The 19,132-nt window shown below is 45.8% G+C and overlaps 1 protein-coding gene across 1 annotated transcript in view; it reads right to left on the bottom strand.

Annotated features, from left to right (window-relative positions):
- Positions 1-19,132, bottom strand: part of PIGL (phosphatidylinositol glycan anchor biosynthesis class L) — an 86,686-nt gene that overhangs the window by 10,545 nt on the left and 57,009 nt on the right. Inside the window, exons 3-4 of the mRNA XM_073315457.1 lie at positions 16,869-16,959; positions 7,239-7,306 (exon numbers count right to left, since the gene is read on the bottom strand). Of these exons, the coding sequence (XP_073171558.1) occupies positions 7,239-7,306; positions 16,869-16,959 (159 nt within the window). The remainder of the gene's footprint in view (positions 1-7,238; positions 7,307-16,868; positions 16,960-19,132) is intronic.

The raw sequence follows: 19,132 nt of genomic DNA, 5'->3' as shown, positions 1-19,132 counted from the left end.
TCCCCTAAACAGATTCTTCCACGACTGTTCTTTCCTTCTCCAGAGGCTGTGGCTACACTGGCACTTCACAAGGCTGCACCTTTCTCGCTCAAGGGTGTGAAAAAACACCCCCCGAGTGCAGCAAGTTACAGCGCTGTAAAGCGCCAGTGTAACAGTGCCCCCGCGTTGGGAGCCGCGCTCCCAGCCCTCGGCGCTGATCCCCTCGCGGAGGTGGAGTACCAGGAGCGCTGGGAGAGCTCTCTCCCAGCCCTCGGCGCTGATCCCCTCGCGGAGGTGGAGTACCAGGAGTGCTGGGAGAGCTCTCTCCCAGCCCTCGGCGCTGATCCCCTCGCGGAGGTGGAGTACCAGGAGCGCTGGGAGAGCTCTCTCCCAGCCCTCGGCGCTGATCCCCTCGCGGAGGACCACGTGTGCGCGCGACCACACTCACCCTTCAAAGCGCTGCCGCGGGAGCGCTCCCACAGCAGTGCTTTCAAGGTTTAAGCCCTAAGGTCCATCGCATGACAGCCTTTGCTACCTCCAGTCTAGGAAACCGTCCTTGTAATACTTCTTCAGTCACCCACCTCTGTTCAGACTCCGCTCTTATGGACTTTCTGCTCTGCCACCGGGGTGACAGTCAGGATATTTACGCCTATAAATAAAAGGCATCGAAAGGGAGGCTTAACGTAACAAACAGAAGAGCTGCCCCAGGAGTGGACTAGTAATAATCATCATCACTGGCCACAAACTATAGCGGCAAGGAGCCTGCCTGGAGAAGCCCCAGTTAAGAGCAGCGGCACAATCAGCAGGGAAGGAAGGTTCAAGTCAGTAGCAGAATAGGGGATTTGTGCACACAAAGGTTCAGGAGGAAAAAGCACCATTGGAAATTCAAGTTCTGTTTTAACATGGAAGGTCCTCAGTGCTGGTACTGCAACCCTTCCCTGCTCTCACCTGGAAGAGCTGCTCTATTGATGACCTTAGTACCACCATCCTGAGCCAACATTACAGCACTGGCTGAGCAAGGTACAGTGCAATGTTACTGTAAGGTTCACATGGTTGGAATGCTGCAGAGAAATCAACAGGCTCATCCATTCATACCTCTTAGGACTATAGATGGGAAGGAACTGTGCTTGCAGGGAAAGCGAGAGAGAGTGAGGCAAAGCTCTTCCTCCCACTCAAGCCCCTATATACTAACAAATATTCCTCTCGCAAATCAATCTTCTAGCTCCCTCCCACGCCCCTCCTGCAGCTCTCTCCAGGGAACACTTCCAAGTAGGGGAGAGGTTGCAGCTCTTCGCTGATGCCATTTTGGGAATGTTGTTTTACATACTGGACGTGCTGTGGTTTGGGTGAAATGTAAGAGTCTGGCATGAGGTCATGACAAGAAAAGATACAAATGGGCTCCTTCGGGAGCTTTTTCCATGGTTTGTTTCCTGAGAGATTTTTATTATTATTATTATTTTGAAGTGATGCTGCAGTGAAAGCAACCACAGACGGAAATAGTTGAAACTCATCCACTGAGCACCAAAATGCCCCAACCCGATTTATAGCCATTTACAAGCGACAGGGGATTCCTGGCTGTGCTTCTTTGTTATGCTAGTGGCAAGTTCCAAGACAGGGCACCTTCCATATCCCCTTCTAGGGGAAGGAGGAGGAAAAGCAGGATCCCTGCAGCAAAGGATTCAAAGAATCTCTGAAGTCCTGCAGGGAACCCAAGAAATCTCTCTGCATTAAAAGATTCCTGAGATTCCTAAGGGACCTGCAGCCTCAGCTCCCCTTAAAATCAATGGGAATTGAGAGCCCTTGGCACATCATAGGTGCTCAGGAATTTGCAATATTAGGACCTCACTGTTTAAGCAAAGTTTCCATTGGGCCAAATCCTGAGGTCCTTCTTTTTATTCAGTCAATACTCCTCCCAGTGAAGTGTATGAGCCAGCTCCTGAGCGGCCCTGAGCACAAGCAACTTCCACTAAAGTCAATAAGGCGTGAGTAAAAAGTGAGTGAGGATTTCAGGGTTTAGCTCACAGGGAATTTAGAGAGCAGGAAACTCCACTGAGAGGGAAGCAGAGTCAAAGTCCCAGTGGGTAGATTGCTGTGTTGGTGACACTCTGCTCAGAGAGAAATTGTTCCATGAAATCCATGACTTCACTCTAAGAGGGTCCCACTGTGGGGAACATAAAACCCTACACTGTATTCACTAGGCTATCTGCTAAGGCATACTGAGGAAATACAGTTTGCAGGAGCATAGCAGGGAATGCAAGGCGCAGCTGGGGCTCCATTTAGGTTCCTGTCCCCTAATCTGCCCAATTAATCTGATGAAATAGATGTGGAGCAGGAAGAGCAGCCAGTCTCCTAGGAGTCCCAGGGATGTTACATACAGCGAGAGATTTGCCAGATGTTGAATGTTTACAATCTGAAATACCTCCCCCACCCTAACTGGACTGGCCAGCTGCATTTCCCCTGCACCCAGAACCGCACTGTGTAGGCAAAACACAGTTTAAAACATTCATACAATCTATGCTCATTCATATTTCAGCAACAAAGGATGGGGCCTCGCCAATTCAAAGTAATCTGGAGAAGGGGTGACCCAGGGATCTTCCAGTTCACAAATGACGGAGCTGCTTCATCGCTGACACTGCTTTCGCCTCCGTACTGTGTGGGGGTGGAGTGTGGAAAGGTTACAGCTTCAATCAACTACATGAACAAACTGCTAAAATCTTAACGATCTGGGGGAGGCTATTCCCAGAGGGATCTATTATTTTGTTTAAGCATGGTCACTGTTACCAAGGAAATAGCTTTGCTGAGTACTAACGAATTTGGTGCCTTCTGCTCAGTTTATTTTTGTGGCTCTCCGCTCAGGGGGAGACATCAGAACAACCTCGTCAGAATAAAGAATGAGGAAAAGGCTGGAAGAAGGAAAGAGGTGAGATTCAGAAAGGGAATTTATAAGCTAGCAATCAAGGTGATGTATTATAGCTGTGGGCTGACTCTCCAAAGAAAGTGGTGGAAGCCCAATCATTTGAGACCGCAAACACCAGACTCAACAGAGCTCTAGAAAAACATATAGTGAGAGACCATTTTACTCGGACTCCATGGAGATGGGCTGCATGGACCTTAGATGGCACTCCTGTCTCTAACCTCCTTGATTCTCCCCATCCCCTGGAATTAGTAAAACGAGGCTAGAAAAAACACTGGAACATGTACAATACAGAACAACCTTGACTCTTGCAAGGAGGGACAGCAACATGAGGTCCCAGCACCAGAAGGAAAACGTTCAGGCCTCACCCGTTCCTCCTTCGGAAGTCTCATCACCACTTGAGATTGGAGCTAGAACACAGACAGATACTAAATCACTCAAAATGAATCATCCCAGGAAATCCTTCTCCAGGATGGAGTGAAGAGGCGTCCAGGAAAGGGGAGGAGGGTGACATGGGAAAACATAGGGCTACATTATGTTTTCACTTACATGGTGAAATCAGGAGTAATGCCATTGAAATTAATGGGGCACAGCTGTGTAAAACGGGTGTAAGATCAGAATCAGGCCCAAGCTCTCCATCAATGTGGGAAGACGTCCAAGACAAAGGGAGCAGTGGGTGCCACATACCATCATCATCCACCTAATCATCTGAAGAGGAACCTGCTCCTTGCACATCGTGTCTCTAAGCATGAGCTGGAATTCCTAAGTCAAGAAAATTCTGCAGTCTTCAGCCTCAAAGGGAGTTTTGTCAGAGTAAGGTCTGCAGGATTTGGCTGGATATTAGCCATTTTCTTTACCTATTTGCAATTGGCATTCAATTAAACCCCATATCTGAATATGTCCCAGTACAATGTACATGGGACAACAAATACATTTTTCTTTTGTACATATGTCCCAAATACAAATCAACTCTCCCATGGCAGCCATACACAGCACATGAAAGATTCAAGCCAGGGCACTTAACCACAACAAAGCATCAATGACACTCAAACAGCATCATTATCAGCTCATAAATGATAAAACACTAAGCTCCCAAATACCATCTCCACAGGGCTTCATTTAGAACCCCCCGCTGAGTTTACAGCCATTTGGAAACAAACGAGGAGTTAGATCGTTTTTCTGAATGGAATTGACAAGAATTGCTCAACTAATGATACCTTGATGTAGCTTTCTACGTGGCCTCGTTGATATAAGTTTTATGGATGCAGTTGCTATAACAACATAATGCACAATGGTTAAATTAGCAGCTCCTATTTTCCACTCAGTTTGCTCTGGCCTAAGCAGCGAAGGGATTGTTCTTTCATATTCTAAATGGGAAGAGATGAATTTCACTAGAGGAAGTGGGTGTGCAAACCCCAGTAGAGAACATTCCATTTTATCTTAAGCCAACAAAACACACATTCGCTAGGCAGGAGGGTCTGTTTAAAATGGAAATGCCCTGAGACTCATGCAAACCAAAATCACCTCGATGCCATCCATGACATCAGTGTACAACCCCATCTCTATAAAACAAAAGTGCTTCTAATCATCGTCTTCTAAAACACGGGTTCTCAAACTTGTCCATTGCATGCACCTCATCAGTAATCATGTTTACCCTTGTGCGTAGGGACCAACTGAGAACCCATTGTGCTGGGCACAGTACAACAGAGTAGTGTACAGTCCATGCCATGAACTTTTTACAAGCTAAATAACTTCATGTTAAAAGGGGATTGTCTCATGGTCACCTCCCCCCTTGTTCATGATGGGTTGGAACCACCTCCCATTTCCGATCCCAAAGCATCCCTGTGGCGACTGCAGCAGTAGCTTATGAGGAGGAGGTGGCGTATGAGGACAGCAGAGATGTATTGTTAGCTGGCTTCAGTGCAATAAAATAGTCACATTCTCTCCTTTTGATCTTCCTTTCGTCTCTCCTTTCCACTGCTCTGTCTCTCTCGGGAGTAACCATTGTTACGTGACTAGCCAGCTCTTCCTGGACCACCAGCAAGTGCTCTGTGGCCACCAGTTAGTCACAGAACACAGTTTGAGAAATCCTGCTATAAAACGAAGCCCATCAGTGCCATTTGATGGGTGTAAAATGGATCTGGCGAGTCTCAAATCAGCCACAGATGTCACCCCACCCCCAGCATTCTTGGCAGTCTCCCCAGATCGAATGGGCGATGAAGCTTCAACCTCACATGCTTTAGAGGCTGGTGCAGGGGGCAGAATGGGATAACTTGCACTGCTGCTGTCCAAACTGTACCTGTTCTGTGGAAGGATTTCAGCTTCCAGGACTGTCAAACTAACACTTTTCAGTAGCAAAAAGAAAAGGAGGACTTGTGGCACCTTAGAGACTAACCAATTTATTTGAGCATAAGCTTTCATGCTCAAATAAATTGGTTAGTCTCTAAAGTGCCACAAATCCTCCTTTTCTTTTTGCGAATACAGACTAACACGGCTGTTACTCTGAAACTTTTCAGTAGCAGACTCTCGCATACTTACTCATTTAAAAGGCAAAAACTGGGATAAGGCAGGTGGCTTAATCACTGGGCCATTAAGGGCTTGGAGTTCTGCAAACGGGCGAGGAACCATGGTACGTTTCTGGAGCCACCTCTTCTGACAGAGACACGGTGAAACATCCAGCCCCTCTTGGCCAGAGAGTGGTTACTGGGACATGGGAGCTTTAAGCATGCTGGGGAGAAGAGAGGACTCTCCCCGGACTTCCTTCCAAAGAATCCCAAAGCACTGGCATGGGAAGATGATGGGGTGGGGCCCATTACAGGGACTGTGTCCATCACTTCATTCTTAGGTGAAAAGAATTTTGTAAAAAAAAGTTTCTTTTCTGTTGGTTTGGGGCTGCCTTCAAAATCCCCACAGGAGGATTTCAAGCAAAATGCTAATGTATGCTTTTTATTTCTTGCAGAAAAACAAATCCTCCCCACAAGCCCTGACATTTTATAGCTATCCACAAATCTGGGGCTTGGACACATATGAAATAGCAGCAACTGGACCAGCCACAAAAGCAGTATGTCAGGAGACTGGTATATGAGAGAATCCTGGGGTTGGTCATGCAGCCCACTTGACCCCTGCCTTTGGAGGGCATGAGGCAGAAGTGACAGGGTCAAACAGGGTGCAAAATCATTTAATTAACTGGAATAGCACCCCAATTTACCTTTTTCATCTACAAGAGTGCCTGGGGGATCCTGCAAGACAGTTTGAAAGGCTAACTGTGTTAGTCCAATGCAAGTACCATACGTGGTACTAGCTGACACAGAGACAGGGAGGGGAGAGGGTTAATTCGATCTCTTTGCTGCTTTTTTTCCCATACAATCATATGGGGAACAGCAGCAGGCAGGAACATCAATGCGTGTGAAAGGTCACCGCACATGCTCTGCAGCTCTGTCTGAAAGCAGTGTGTGTGAGAACTCATCAGGGCACAGAAACCATGAGTGATGTGGTCATGCTCTAGTTCCTCTGTGACACAGGCTGCCCCCACAAAAAAAATTAAAGAAGCAACAGCAGCAGCCACTAAAAATAAAACTTAATCCCTCAGTAGCTGTGGAGCTGCTGGATTAAATGAATGAGAGCAGAGAGTGACTCTGTATTTGGGGGGAAGACACGTTAAAGAGAACAAAAACAACAAGGAGTCTGTTGGCACCTTAAAGACTAACAGATTTATTTGGGCATAAGCTTTCCTGGGGGAAAAATGCACTTCTTTTTACCCACGAAAGCTTATGCCCAAATAAATCTGTTAGTCTTTAAGGTGCCACTGGACTTTTCGTTGTTTTTGTGGATACAGACTAACACGGCTACCCCTCTGATGTTAAAGAGATGCAGGCCTGCTAGACTGCAGGGAATGGAATTCAGGGGCCAGAGTCTCTTCCATTCAAACATTCTTCTAAATCCATCAGTGCACATGGGACGTGAGTTGTGCATCACATTTTGGTGAAAGTGCATTCATAACACAAAGCTAGGAGTCAGAAAGTGTAGATACAAAGGGGCCCAGAACAGGATCAGCAGAGTGGGGGCTTGCAAGCCCACAGTGAGGGGCACTAGCGGAGAAATATTGGGAGAGCACAGGAGTAGAACAGATAGGGGTGCACTGGTCACGGGTGCACTGGCAGAGTTTTGGGCAGTTCCCACAAGTGGAATAGCAGAGGGTGCTGCAGGTCGGGACTGAGGTGAATCGGTGAGGTCCAGGCAGTGCTTGGCTCTAGTATTAATCTTTTACTTCCACAGGCACCACATGCACTCTGTTTCAAATAGCATTTCGGCAAGGCGCGCAATGGACTGTACAACATCGCTGTACCTTAGAGCTGCGTAAAGGGCGATGTGGTTAGCGTGGCCGCTCACTCCTCCCGCATCAAAGGTTATCAGCTGCAAAAAAACCCACAGAACACAGTTATTTAGCAAAGGAGCAGAGTGCAGTAAAAGGTTGCAACTAAATTCGAGGGGGTTGGGCATTTGTGTAACTCAGCACTGTCCTAGCCAGAAGGCTTGAGTGAGTCCCATGTTTGTAAAGCAACTAGCACAATGGAATCCTGGTCCATGACTAGGGCTCTGAGGTTCTACAGTCATACAAATAATACATAAAATAAAATAATAATAATAATTCAGACCCCATGGTGCTGAGAGAAGTGTAAAAGCTTAGACAGAAAGATGAGAAGCGTCACTTCCTAAATATCCGGATACACGTTACTAATAATAATCAGACCTCACAGTTACTCTGAAGAAGTTCTCTCTCATAAACTCCTGGTTACTGGATCCAGGAGAATCTACTATACAAGTCCCTTTCTCCTGGAGTTGACAGATTACTGGGGTGCATGTGAACTGCAGGGCAAGACTGTGCTTTGTTAGGCCCTAGACCATGACATTATCACTCAGGCAGGAACAGCAGGCTCCATAAATCACTTTTGTGCCTGTAATGGGAAGGCACTTCAGGATCACACTGTGAAAAAACAGCCTGTTTCTGGAATATGTTATTTTAACCAACCAGCTAACAGTGTCCTGTGTTTGGCTAAGGCAGGCTCTTGGTCAGGTTGGAACAATATACTATTATTTGTCTGCACAGGGAAAGGTTTTATTTCATTATTCAAAGGTAGTGTGGTCTGTGGTCTGCAAAGAAATCAACACCTCCCTAGTGTCTCCTTCCTTGCCCAGCCTGTTCTGTCCCTTTAGTACTGGGAGGAAATGCCACAGCCTTGCTTACTCACAACTGTTCCTTTCTCCAACTCAGTTTCACAGGCAACGCCCAAAGCACTGGGTAAAAGGTTGAGGGAAGATCAAACAGTCTCCCCACCTGCTTTGCAACCTGCTGCGCCACCCACCCTACAGGAAGAGCAGCCCAGGCATCCCTTTCAAACACAGAAGGTGCTTTGTGAACAACAGTCAAAGACAGACTCAGGCCTTGTCTACACTGGCACTTCACAGCGCTGAAACTTTCTCGCTCGGGGTGTGAAAAAAACACCCCCTGAGCGCAGCAAGTTTCAGCGCTGTGAAGTGCCAATGTAGACAGTGCACCAGCATTGGGAGCCGTGCTCCCCTCGGGGGTGGGGGGGCGGTTTTTACAGCGCTGGGAGACGGGAGCTGCAACTACACAAGCCACATTAAAGCGCTGCCGCGGCGTGGGTCGTGAAGACATACCCTGAGAAAGATCCAGAAAACACGGGCACTGGACAAGCCTTTGTAAAGGTTCTCCACCCTATGAGAGTCCCCAGTTACACTTTTCATTTTGCTCAGCAGCTGTAATTTGGTGCAATGAGTTTGGCTACCCAGCAGGAGAATTAATTGGTCATTATTTGACTCTTTAGAACGTGTCTGGTGGAAGCCCCACTGGTTTTTGCCAGACATTACGAGTTGTTTCCTTGGTATCTCTTTCACACCGAGTAAATTTGCATAACTCAGTACTGCCCCTTTTTCTGTACTTGGCATCTTTTTGAGAGGCTATTCCCACTACAAGCATGGTTCTGTGAGGTACTGAGCTTGCCTGATCCTCCTGGATTTCAGCTCATACAGTATGTCACACACTCAGGCCCTAAGGCAGAGAGCTGATCGAGTTACGATAGAACACCAGACAGTGCAATGAATTCACATGGAGCTCTATACACCAGAGATAAGACACTGTCCTTGCCCCAAAGAACTAACAGTCTAAATTCACCTTTACACCAAGTCATACATTCCTTAGGTCACAATTAGTCCCAATGATTTTAATGGGAGTAGCAAGGTGCTACTCCACATAAGTCAGAGTGGGAGAATCTGGCCCTAAGACAGGACATATTTACAGACGCACAGAGCAGCATGTACTTTAAAAAACCTACCAAAACAAAACATACTTCACTGCATGCACGCATCTTCCTCTGGGGAGAGGATGAGAGAATAAGCCACCCCTGACAACTGTTAGTCACGTCACTTAGGCTATGTCTCCCCTGGCAATTGAACGACAAAACTTTTGTCTTTCAGAGGTGTTAACCCCCTCCCCCGAAAGACACAAGTTTTGCCGCCACAAATGCCGGTGTGACCCGTGCGTTGTTGGCAGGAGCGTTTACCTGCTGACAACGTGAACGCCGTTCGTTGGGGGTAGAAGTTTTTTGGCAGCAGGAGAGCCGACAAACAGCAGCGACGCTGCGTGACTTCTAGCGGCACGGCTGTGGTAACACAGCCAGGTCGTTAAAAGCTGTGCAGTGTAGACATCGCCAAAATGTGCTACTGGAAGGTGCTCAGATACTGGGGGGATGGGGGAGAGATAAGAATCTCTGTCTACCGTACATAATTAAAATAACAAATAGCTTAAATTGGGATAGTATCTGAATGTGCTAGACAGACTGTACGGGATTGATTTCCAAATGACGTTGCTTAACTCATGCCCAAGATATTTGTATGTGAATCTACTGTGCCTACAAGCATGCAGATGTGTGTGCAGTTATTCATTGTACTCATCCAGTGACCTGTCTTGTAGGAGAAAGGCATATGGGTGTACATTTTACCTGTATAACTTAGGTGATTACCTTTGAAATGTTGGCCCTGTATTCACAGGTATCACTTCATTCACTGCTGACATGCAGCTTATGATTGGCAGTGACATCTCATCTGTCCGTAGTGTTTAGGGTCTATCACACAGGCCACTGATTTCATATAGTCTGGTTGCTGTATTCATTACTGCTAGTATTCTGAAAGTACGCCGCAATCACATTTCAATGCATTCCCTGGCCCTTGGGAATTTATTTTATAATCTGACTTCCCAGTTTGTGTTTCACATGCTGGAGATAACTTTCACAGAGGAACTTTTGCTCCTTCCACACAGTGCATCGGTCATAACCATACAGCTAAGGGTAGCCTAGAATTCCTCCTTACCTTTAAAGGGTTCAGAAGCTCAAATAACCTGGTTGGCACCTGACCAAAAGGACCAATGGGGAAAGAAGATACTTTCAAATCTTGGGGTGGGTGGGAAGGCTTTGTTTTGTGTGTTCTCTTGGGAAGCGGAGAAGCATCAGATCAGAAAACTCCTTCTCCTATAAACCATCCAAAAGTCTCTCATATTACAAAAATTGTAAGTAAAAGCCAGGCAAGGTGTGTTAGATTATCTTTTGTTCTGCTTGTGAATTTTTTCTTTGCTGGAGGGAGGTTTATTCCTGTTTTTTGTAACTTTGAAACTAAGCCTAGAGGAAGTTCTGCTGTGTTTTTGAATCTTTTGTTACCCTGTAAAGTTATTTTCCATCCTGATTTTACAGAGGTGATTTTTACCTTTTTTTAAAAATAAAATCCTTCTTTTAAGAACCTGATTGATTCATCTATTGTCGTAAGACCCAGGGGTTTGGGTCTGTGACCACTTTGTAACCAACTGGTTAGGATATTATTCTCAAGCCTCCCCAGGAAAGGGGATGTAAGGGCTTTGAGGGATATTTGGGGGGAATAGGAACTCCAAGTGGTCCTTTCCCTGATTCTTTGTTAAAACACTTGGTGGTGACGGTGTACCCTCCAAGGGCAAAGAATTTGTGCCTTGGGGAAGTTTTAACCTAAGCTGGTAGAAATAAGCTTAGGGGGTCTTTCAAGTGGGTCCCCACATCTGTACCCTAAAGTTCAGAGTAGGGAGGGAACCCTGACAGCACCAGTTACATGTTTGGTTTAAAAACATAACCCAACCTGCTGATGACGAAAGCAAGCAAGCAATCAGGATAAGATAGAACAACCTGCACATCTTGATTCTGCCTGGGCTGGAACACGGGTGTGACTATTTCTGTGATCAAGAGGCTGGAACAGGAAATATTCTTGTTCAGTGGAATCTTTGGGGGTTTCCTTCTCCACATCTGTTCTGAAAAGGGAGCTGTGGCTGTTGGTGCTGATGGGTTTTCTTTTTCCAGATGATCTTGGTATCTAGGAGATGGAACTTTCACTGGTGGAAGCCAGCAATGCAGCCAACATAAACAAGGAACCAGAAATCCCTTCCGGAGGGGGCGGGGAGCACAGAGGAAATCTGCTCAATTACCAGAAGAAGAGCTAAGAGCTCTAGACTCTGAGCTTCCTCTGCAAATCAAGCACACTGGAGAAGAAAAACACTGGGTCTCCTGACAGTTGCTGGCACCGCCTAATATTTTAAAATGCAGCTCACCTCTGCTCAAGGAGACCGACGGGATAGATATTTTCCTTTCTGTGGAGCAGATTCTCTGTTCTTTCTGAGGAAGTGGGCCATCCAAGAAAACACTGTAGGAGCAACCTGCTTTTATAGCCCCATTTCCTCCACATATAATTTTTACGGGCTTGGAAAGGTCATTAGAAATTACACCCTATGCGGTCTCCTCTTTGGTCCTTTGTGGGGCAGGTTTTTGGAAGACATCCAGCTGGATTTGGAGAGCACTTTGGCCCTCTCCCACATGCTGTTAAACAAGAGAAACTATAATTTAAAATAATGGGCTATTGGGCCAAAATCAAACCACAGTCTGCATCGCAGCGCTGGCTGGACTGGAGCTGCAGATGTCTGAGTGAGTGCCAGCTCTTTAGGAAAGCCCACAGGACCTTTCATTCTTTTGCCTGCCTCAAGCACACCTGATAAAACTACAGCACAAAGAAAGGTGGGAGAAAGCAGGGATGGCAGAGATTCTTGCAAGAGGCGCATTCAAACTGTGCATGCTGCATTATGTTCCCAGTGTCCTGCAAAGCCATATAAAGTCCTTTCTACACTAGAATATCAAATTTGAGTCTCTTAAATTTCAGGAGCTGGAGGATTCTGATTCAAAACCCCAGATCTGAACCCAACGTCCAGAGTTTGAATTCCAAAACTAGAGGGGGCCTGGCTGGTTTGGAGGTGGCCCAAGATGATGGGAATCTTTCTAGAGCAGTTGAAGTTGAGAGATTTCCACCAGTCCCAAGTGGAGAGTAACTCATAAGATTCTGGTACCTTTGAACCCAGCTCTAGCTCTGCCCCAGCACAGTCTGAATGCTAGCTCCTCATCCCATTTCTGCTTTCACCAAGCCTCCAATAACACTATTGCCTGAGATCCTGACTAACAGGCATTGCATCATCTAGAGGTTGTCTGAGGCCCAAGCAATAGCATGTAACATGCGGTACATACACTAGGTACTTTCTAATCCAGATCGAGACAGACTGGCTTTGGCTGATACTCCCTGCACTACTGGCTTTTACTTAGAAATCTAGCAGGCAGGAAATTATTTCCAAAGTTTATAAATTAGTTTTGGCTTTGAGTTCACCAACCTTTAATTTCTGTGTCTCCACTATTTAATGTTGAGCTAGGATGACACATGTCCCTGTAGCTCTCAAAGAGATTGAGTTACTCGCTGACTTCCAGGGCAATTGGGGAAATGAGTAACTATGTAATAGAACAGAAATACACAGAACATAGTGTGACTCCCTCTCCCACAATCCCTCCTTTCAGACATGCTGGAACTCTAGCATGTCTCCCCATGGCCAAATGACACAGGAGTTCTGTAAATACGAGATATAGTTCTCTGTGCAACGATTCTGGAGAAGAGCTGGGGTAAGGTCTGGTGCCTGTCTTAATGGGCAAAAGGGTGTGTGTTTTTCAGTCATGTTAAGTCAACTGAGTGTAGCCATGTTAGCCTGTAACTCAACCAGGCTTTTCAGTCATGGTAAGGTAAGTCAGTCAAGCCAACGTGGCTGAAACACCCAATGTTTTTGCCCGTCAAGGCCAGGGCCCTAGTCTCTGGACAGGAGGGCCCCCTGTTGGATCATATTAAAGAAGTTCTGTATTAAAATCACAAATGAGTTTGATTCCCCATAGTTTAAATTCCAGGGTATTACTAATTAAGAGGTCTCTTGGTTTTTGGTAGTGTTTCTCTCCCTCTATGTCTGAAACTTGCAAGCTGCTAATTGTGTTAGACATTCTAAGACAGAGTCTGTTCTCAAAGCAATTCTTTGTAACAACAACTACTCACACAGGGAGAGACTCAAAGCAATACTCTGTAACAACAGAAACAGCACCCAGAGACTTCCTGCCCTTTTGTTGTACTCATCTCGCTTTGTTAACAATTGTGATTAAAATAGAGATAGAGGATGTATGTGGATGGATGCTTGGTGTGGATAATAACTGAATGATCAGGGAGGTGCCAGCCTAAGAATCCAGTGTCCATCGGCTGAAGAAAGCGTCAAGTGGAAATAACTAGAGGACCCCCGGAGGGCAGACTGGAATCCACCCAACAGCCTCAAGAATGGGAGAACCAAAGAACAAGATAACATCTGGCAGCACGGAGCCGTCAGGAATGTGCCATCTGCTGATCGATTCAGCAACAGCATGATGAAACAATTCCCATAGACTGGCATAGGAAGAAATTCCTATAAAAATGGACTCTAGAAAGTAAGAAGTTTGGGGTCTGATTCTGCAAACCAACTTCCAGGAGCATCAGATGAGCATCTGACAACGCCCTGCTCCCTCCTCATGTCCAGGCCACCTGTCCAGTGGCTTGGCATGAGCAACTCTAAGGCTGGTAACTATGATAACAACCTTGCAGAACCTGTGTGTGTGTGTTTGTATGAATGAATGTGTGAATAAATATGAGATTGAATGGAATGTTATAGCTATAACTAACTGCTTACTATGATTCTTTCTGTATTCACAATAAATGTGGCATTTTGCCTTTTCCCCTTTAATAAGATCCTGCTGGTTTTTATTTTATTGGTATAACACCCCAACGTGTGGACAAGAGCTACCTGTAGCCCACACCACAGAGTTTTACAATGTAGAAGACACCCAAGTTGTAGGTGCTCAACTAAACTAATCAACCGCTTGTTTTCATTGTTGGCAAACTCTACTCCTACTTCTGATTTAGGGAAGTTACAAGAACCAGCGACTATCTGGGCCACTGGCATTTATCTGGGGGTTTAAAATTATGTAAATCTAGATGCAAATCTGATGCCACTGGCACCTGGCAAGTTTCCAAGGTGGCCCTCTATGGCAGTGACAAAGATTCATTTGTCTGGGAAACAAATCTCCTCCATTTACACAGACCAAGCTCAGAGCAGTTCAGTGAACTGTTTGAACACGTCCAGATAGAGGGATGCAGTGGGTCCCAAAAGCCATGGATCCAGGTTGTCAGGGTCCATTGCTTTCATCATTAACAAGGCTACATGCCATGCTAGCTGCACAGCATGAAGGGCACTTGTGATGTTCATGTTTCATGCTTTGAAACCAATGCACGTGATTTTTCAACTCACACTACATAACTGCAAGACTTAAGCCTCCTATGCCCTCCGCACCACACAAAACTTGCGTTTCGTTTCCTCTGAGACAGCGCTCCAACCCTTCCTCGTTATTCAGGAGAAGTTTTAGTGGATTCAGGATTTCTACTGGGACTTCAAAGGGTTTGCGCTGCTGCCCAAGAGAGTCAAGAACATGCAATCCAAGTCCTCTTGTATTAAGAGCTTTCATATCATATTAAAACTCCTGACTATTCACAGGGCCGAAATACACTGAATGACTGTAGGAAAGCTGCATCTGACTTCCCTGTGCACACCAATGAATTTCATGGATAATTAGCCTCAGAATCAATACAGAGTTGGAAGCATGAGCTGTCTCTTGCTAAAGAGCTTTCAGTTCCTGTGTTACAAGACTCAGAGTGACTCTGATTCACAGTCTCTGCCCTCCTTTGTTGTCTTGTATATTGCCGTGGGGTTTGTTTTCAATATTTTGTGAGTTTGGTGCTAAAGAAGCATGAGGGACTGTAACAGTGTCGACCCATCGCTGCGGCATCTCCTGCTGGTCGTGCTGGGAATAAGCTCTCTTGGACCACCAGGGCGCCTTTTACTAGCGGTGTCTCACTTGCCGTTACTTCCATTTTCTCCACCATGATATCTTCGGGACCCAGCCCTCCGGCTGTGCCCCAGCCTGCTGTCTCCCCAATTTGGGGGACAACTTCTTTCACTTGCCTCAGCAGCAACTGCAGTCTCTAATCTAGCCCCTGGCTTCCGGGGCAAACTGCAGTCTGGATTTAGGCCAATCTCCTCATTGGCAAGTAGGGGTAAAGGAGGGGGAAACCCAGGCCCACCTGCTACTCTGGGTCCCTGCCCAGGAACCCTATAGCTGGCAGCCACTTTCTGCCTCTCCTCCTATTTCCCCCGCCTACTTTCCCCCATAGCCCTAGCATCTTCCTGCCCTTGCTTCAGGGCCTCAGTCTAGCCAAGGTCAGCCAAGAGCTCCCTTACTGCTCTGCTACCCTGCCCAGCACTGCAGTATCTCCAGTGCTCCTTGGCCAGCAGACAGTCCTTACCCCTTGCCCTCCAGGGAGAGACTGCCTCTTACTCTGCTGAGCAGCCCTTTATATATGGGCTGCTCCAGCAAGCCTTCTCCTGATTGGCTCTCTCAATAAACCCTTTCCTGATTGGCTGGATGCTGCGCAGCCTCTCCACGGCTGCCTTAACCCTGCTCCTGCCTGTGTGGGGCAGCCACCACACCACAGGGACTATCATGCCAGACTACAGCCACACTTAGTAGAGAGGGGTTTTGTGCATATTTCCTCACTACATAGTGCTTTAATCCTGTTCTGTAGAAACCCTACTGTTTCAGTCCTGGGCTCCCACACAGATCTTCCAATGCACTTGAGTCCTGACCAGCGATCCCCCTGGGATTCCAGTCCTGGGTCCCAACACAGAATTCTGCCAACATATCTCAAACCCTGACTCTCAGACAATCCTGGGTTTTTCATAGATGAAGACTATCAGCTGTGACAAACTGCTTTTAAAATGTAAACAAACATCCACTAGTGACTAGGGTAAGACCTCTCCAAGCTCATTTCACTTGTGTAACAGTCGGGAATTGACCTGAGGTCTCCGGAGGTGAAAGATCCATCCATTAACCTACAGTGTCATCCTTTCCCATTTTATTTTATAAGGCTGTTTTATTTGTTTTGGTCTCTTTGGAGGTGTTAAAGTATTTGGAAGAGGGTTAGTCTGATTTTGTTTTACCTATAAAAGAGGCATGGGAGAGTTTCTGGAATCTTCAGAGGAATAGACACAAAAGCTGCACAAATGCTCACACATAAACTTGAAATCACAAGATGCAAGCCTAATTTTGGGCTGCATTGCAGGCTCCCTAAATTAATGAACCTGGTGCTCATTTATGGTGAAACTTACCAGTTTCAAAGGAGCTTTGCCCCGAGTTTTTGAGTTTGTTTGACAATGAATTTCAGTGAAGGCTGCTGACTTCTTAGAGAAGGTTGGGAAAATGACCACATAAAGGTGCCTTGTAGGGCTGAATTACAGCAATGGGTAAAGATTGTAATGTACCTGATTCAAAACAGGGTAGACACCATCTCCTTTCCCCTCCCCACCTGCCCCAAGGAGCCTCCAATAGTAAAATTCTAAGCAAAACTCTACAAAAAATAAACCTTTTTAAAAGGGAGCAAAGAATCTGGAATAGTGATAGCATAGAATGTTGTGGGCAAAATCCCTTTGCTGTAGAAAGTTGCACATTACCAGGTTGATGTTGTTGGTTTCTATGTGCTTTAGCACAAAAGTAGAGAGGAGATGTGTGTCCCAGTCAACAGTTGGATCGTCTGGAAGGTCCCTGGAAATGAAAAACACAATCAGTCACGTCATGGCTCCCTGCTGTATCCATAATATGCTGAAGGACAGATCTCATCTTCTCCGAGATTGGAAGCAAGTTAATTTTATCAACTGAAGAAAACCATCCGAACTAAGCACTGCAAGTTTCCCAGGGTTGAACAAGGAACACTGGTATATTGGTAGGGCTGGAAGGGAAGCACGGCAGTTTGGTCAATAGTTTCCCCACTTCGTTAAGAGTTTAACTTGTTATTGGTTTTAAATTAGATTTCAGCACCACCACCACCTATTTTCTTTGATCAACGTCTATTTGTTCAGTGATTCTTGCTTTCTGCTCCCTTCCATCAGAGTTTCCACCCCCCGCACAGAAAGAAAACGTCCACCCTCTCTTTACTCAAATACTTCCTTAAAACACAATTTACCCAGAAAGCCTTTCCAATAAAATCTACTGATGAATTACATATTAAAAGTAATGGATCAAATTCTTCTCTGACCCCATTACCTTCGTGTGCTTTGTATCTGCACTGTGTCTAACTACTCTATCTGTGTATTTTAGATTGTGAGTTCCTTGGGGCAGAGATCATGGGCCAAACACTGGTCTCAGTAACACTGCCGTAAATCCAGAAGTCACTCTACTAAAGTCAACAGAATTATTCCATATTTACTGTGATGTAACTGAGCAGAATATGATCCCCAGTCATTATGTACTGCCAGGTGCCACGCACACTGTTGGTGTTCACTACTTTAATAGTACATATAATAATTTTTCATTAGCAATAATATACCCTAAGGCTGCTAAAGACCCATGAGGATCCGTTAAACCCTTCTTTCACTCTTCCTGTCCGGTAATAGTTTGATTATTGCCTTGAGGCAGCTTAGCAGCCAAGTGAATGCATAACCTTTTCGCACTGACACAATGATTTGGATTCAGAATGGTCCCAGCTGTTTGTTGCTGAGCGTAGAAGTCCCATTTCCCAGTACACTTGTCTCTTTGACGGTTCCCAAGACGACAGGGATGATAACATCTGCATCAGAGCAACGGAAAAGTGTCTCCTCAGCACACAGCTCAGCGCATTTCCAAGGTCAAGCTTTTAGACTGTGTCTATACTATGGGACTTTTGGCAAAATTTCCCCACAGCTGTTAACACTGGTAGTGGCAAAAAGGGGAGCCCTATAGACTGGCTGCCAGCATTTTCACCACTGTGCTGCTTAGCCCTGTTCAGAGCTGATTTAAATAATATGGTGTTAAAAGTACCAACAGCATTGGTAGCTTTTTCTCCATGAGTGTTCTCATTCTTGCTACCCCCATTGGAGCTGCACTGGTGTTACCAACAGTGGAAAATTGTTTCAGTAGCTTGAATGGTGCATTTGAGGATACTAATATTCAAGTTAAAAGAAAAGGAGGACTTGTGGCACCTTCGAGACTAACCAATTTATTAGAGCATGAGCTTTCGTGAGCTACAGCTCACTTCATCGGATGCATATCGTGGAAACTGCAGCAGGCTTTATATATACACAGAGAATATGAAACAATACCTCCTCCCACCCCACTGTCCTGCTGGTAATAGCTTATCTAAAGTGATCATCAGGTGGGCCATTTCCAGCACAAATCCAGGTTTTCTCACCCTCCACCCCCCCACACAAATTCACTCTCCTGCTGGTGATAGCCCATCCAAAGTGACAACTCTTTACACAATGGATTTGTGCTGGAAATGGCCCACCTGATGATCACTTTAGATAAGCTATTACCAGCAGGACAGTGGGGTGGGAGTAGGTATTGTTTCATATTCTCTGTGTATATATAAAGCCTGCTGCAGTTTCCACGATATGCATCTGAGGAAGTGAGCTGTAGCTCACGAAAGCTCATGCTCAAATAAATTGGTTAGTCTCTAAGGTGCCACAAGTCCTCCTTTTCTTTTTGCGAATACAGACTAACACGGCTGTTACTCTGAAACCTAATATTCAAGTTGTGCGTTCGGCTAAGTGGGATTTTTTGCTGCCCACAGCAGTTTGTTCCTTCTTCATTCACCAGACTTTGTAATGGCAGTTCTCTAAAAACTGATGTAGAAAAGTGGAGACAGAGAAAAGTATCCTGTGAAAACACCAGGTGAGCTCCAACCCGTAAGAGGTCAGGAAGGAAACATGGCAACTGGAAATGACAATGTTTAAAAGGATGT

Source organism: Lepidochelys kempii, chromosome 17 (genome assembly GCF_965140285.1).
Source record: "Lepidochelys kempii isolate rLepKem1 chromosome 17, rLepKem1.hap1, whole genome shotgun sequence".
NCBI lineage: Eukaryota > Metazoa > Chordata > Testudines > Cheloniidae > Lepidochelys > Lepidochelys kempii.
This window is presented reverse-complemented; position numbering and strand designations above follow the sequence as displayed.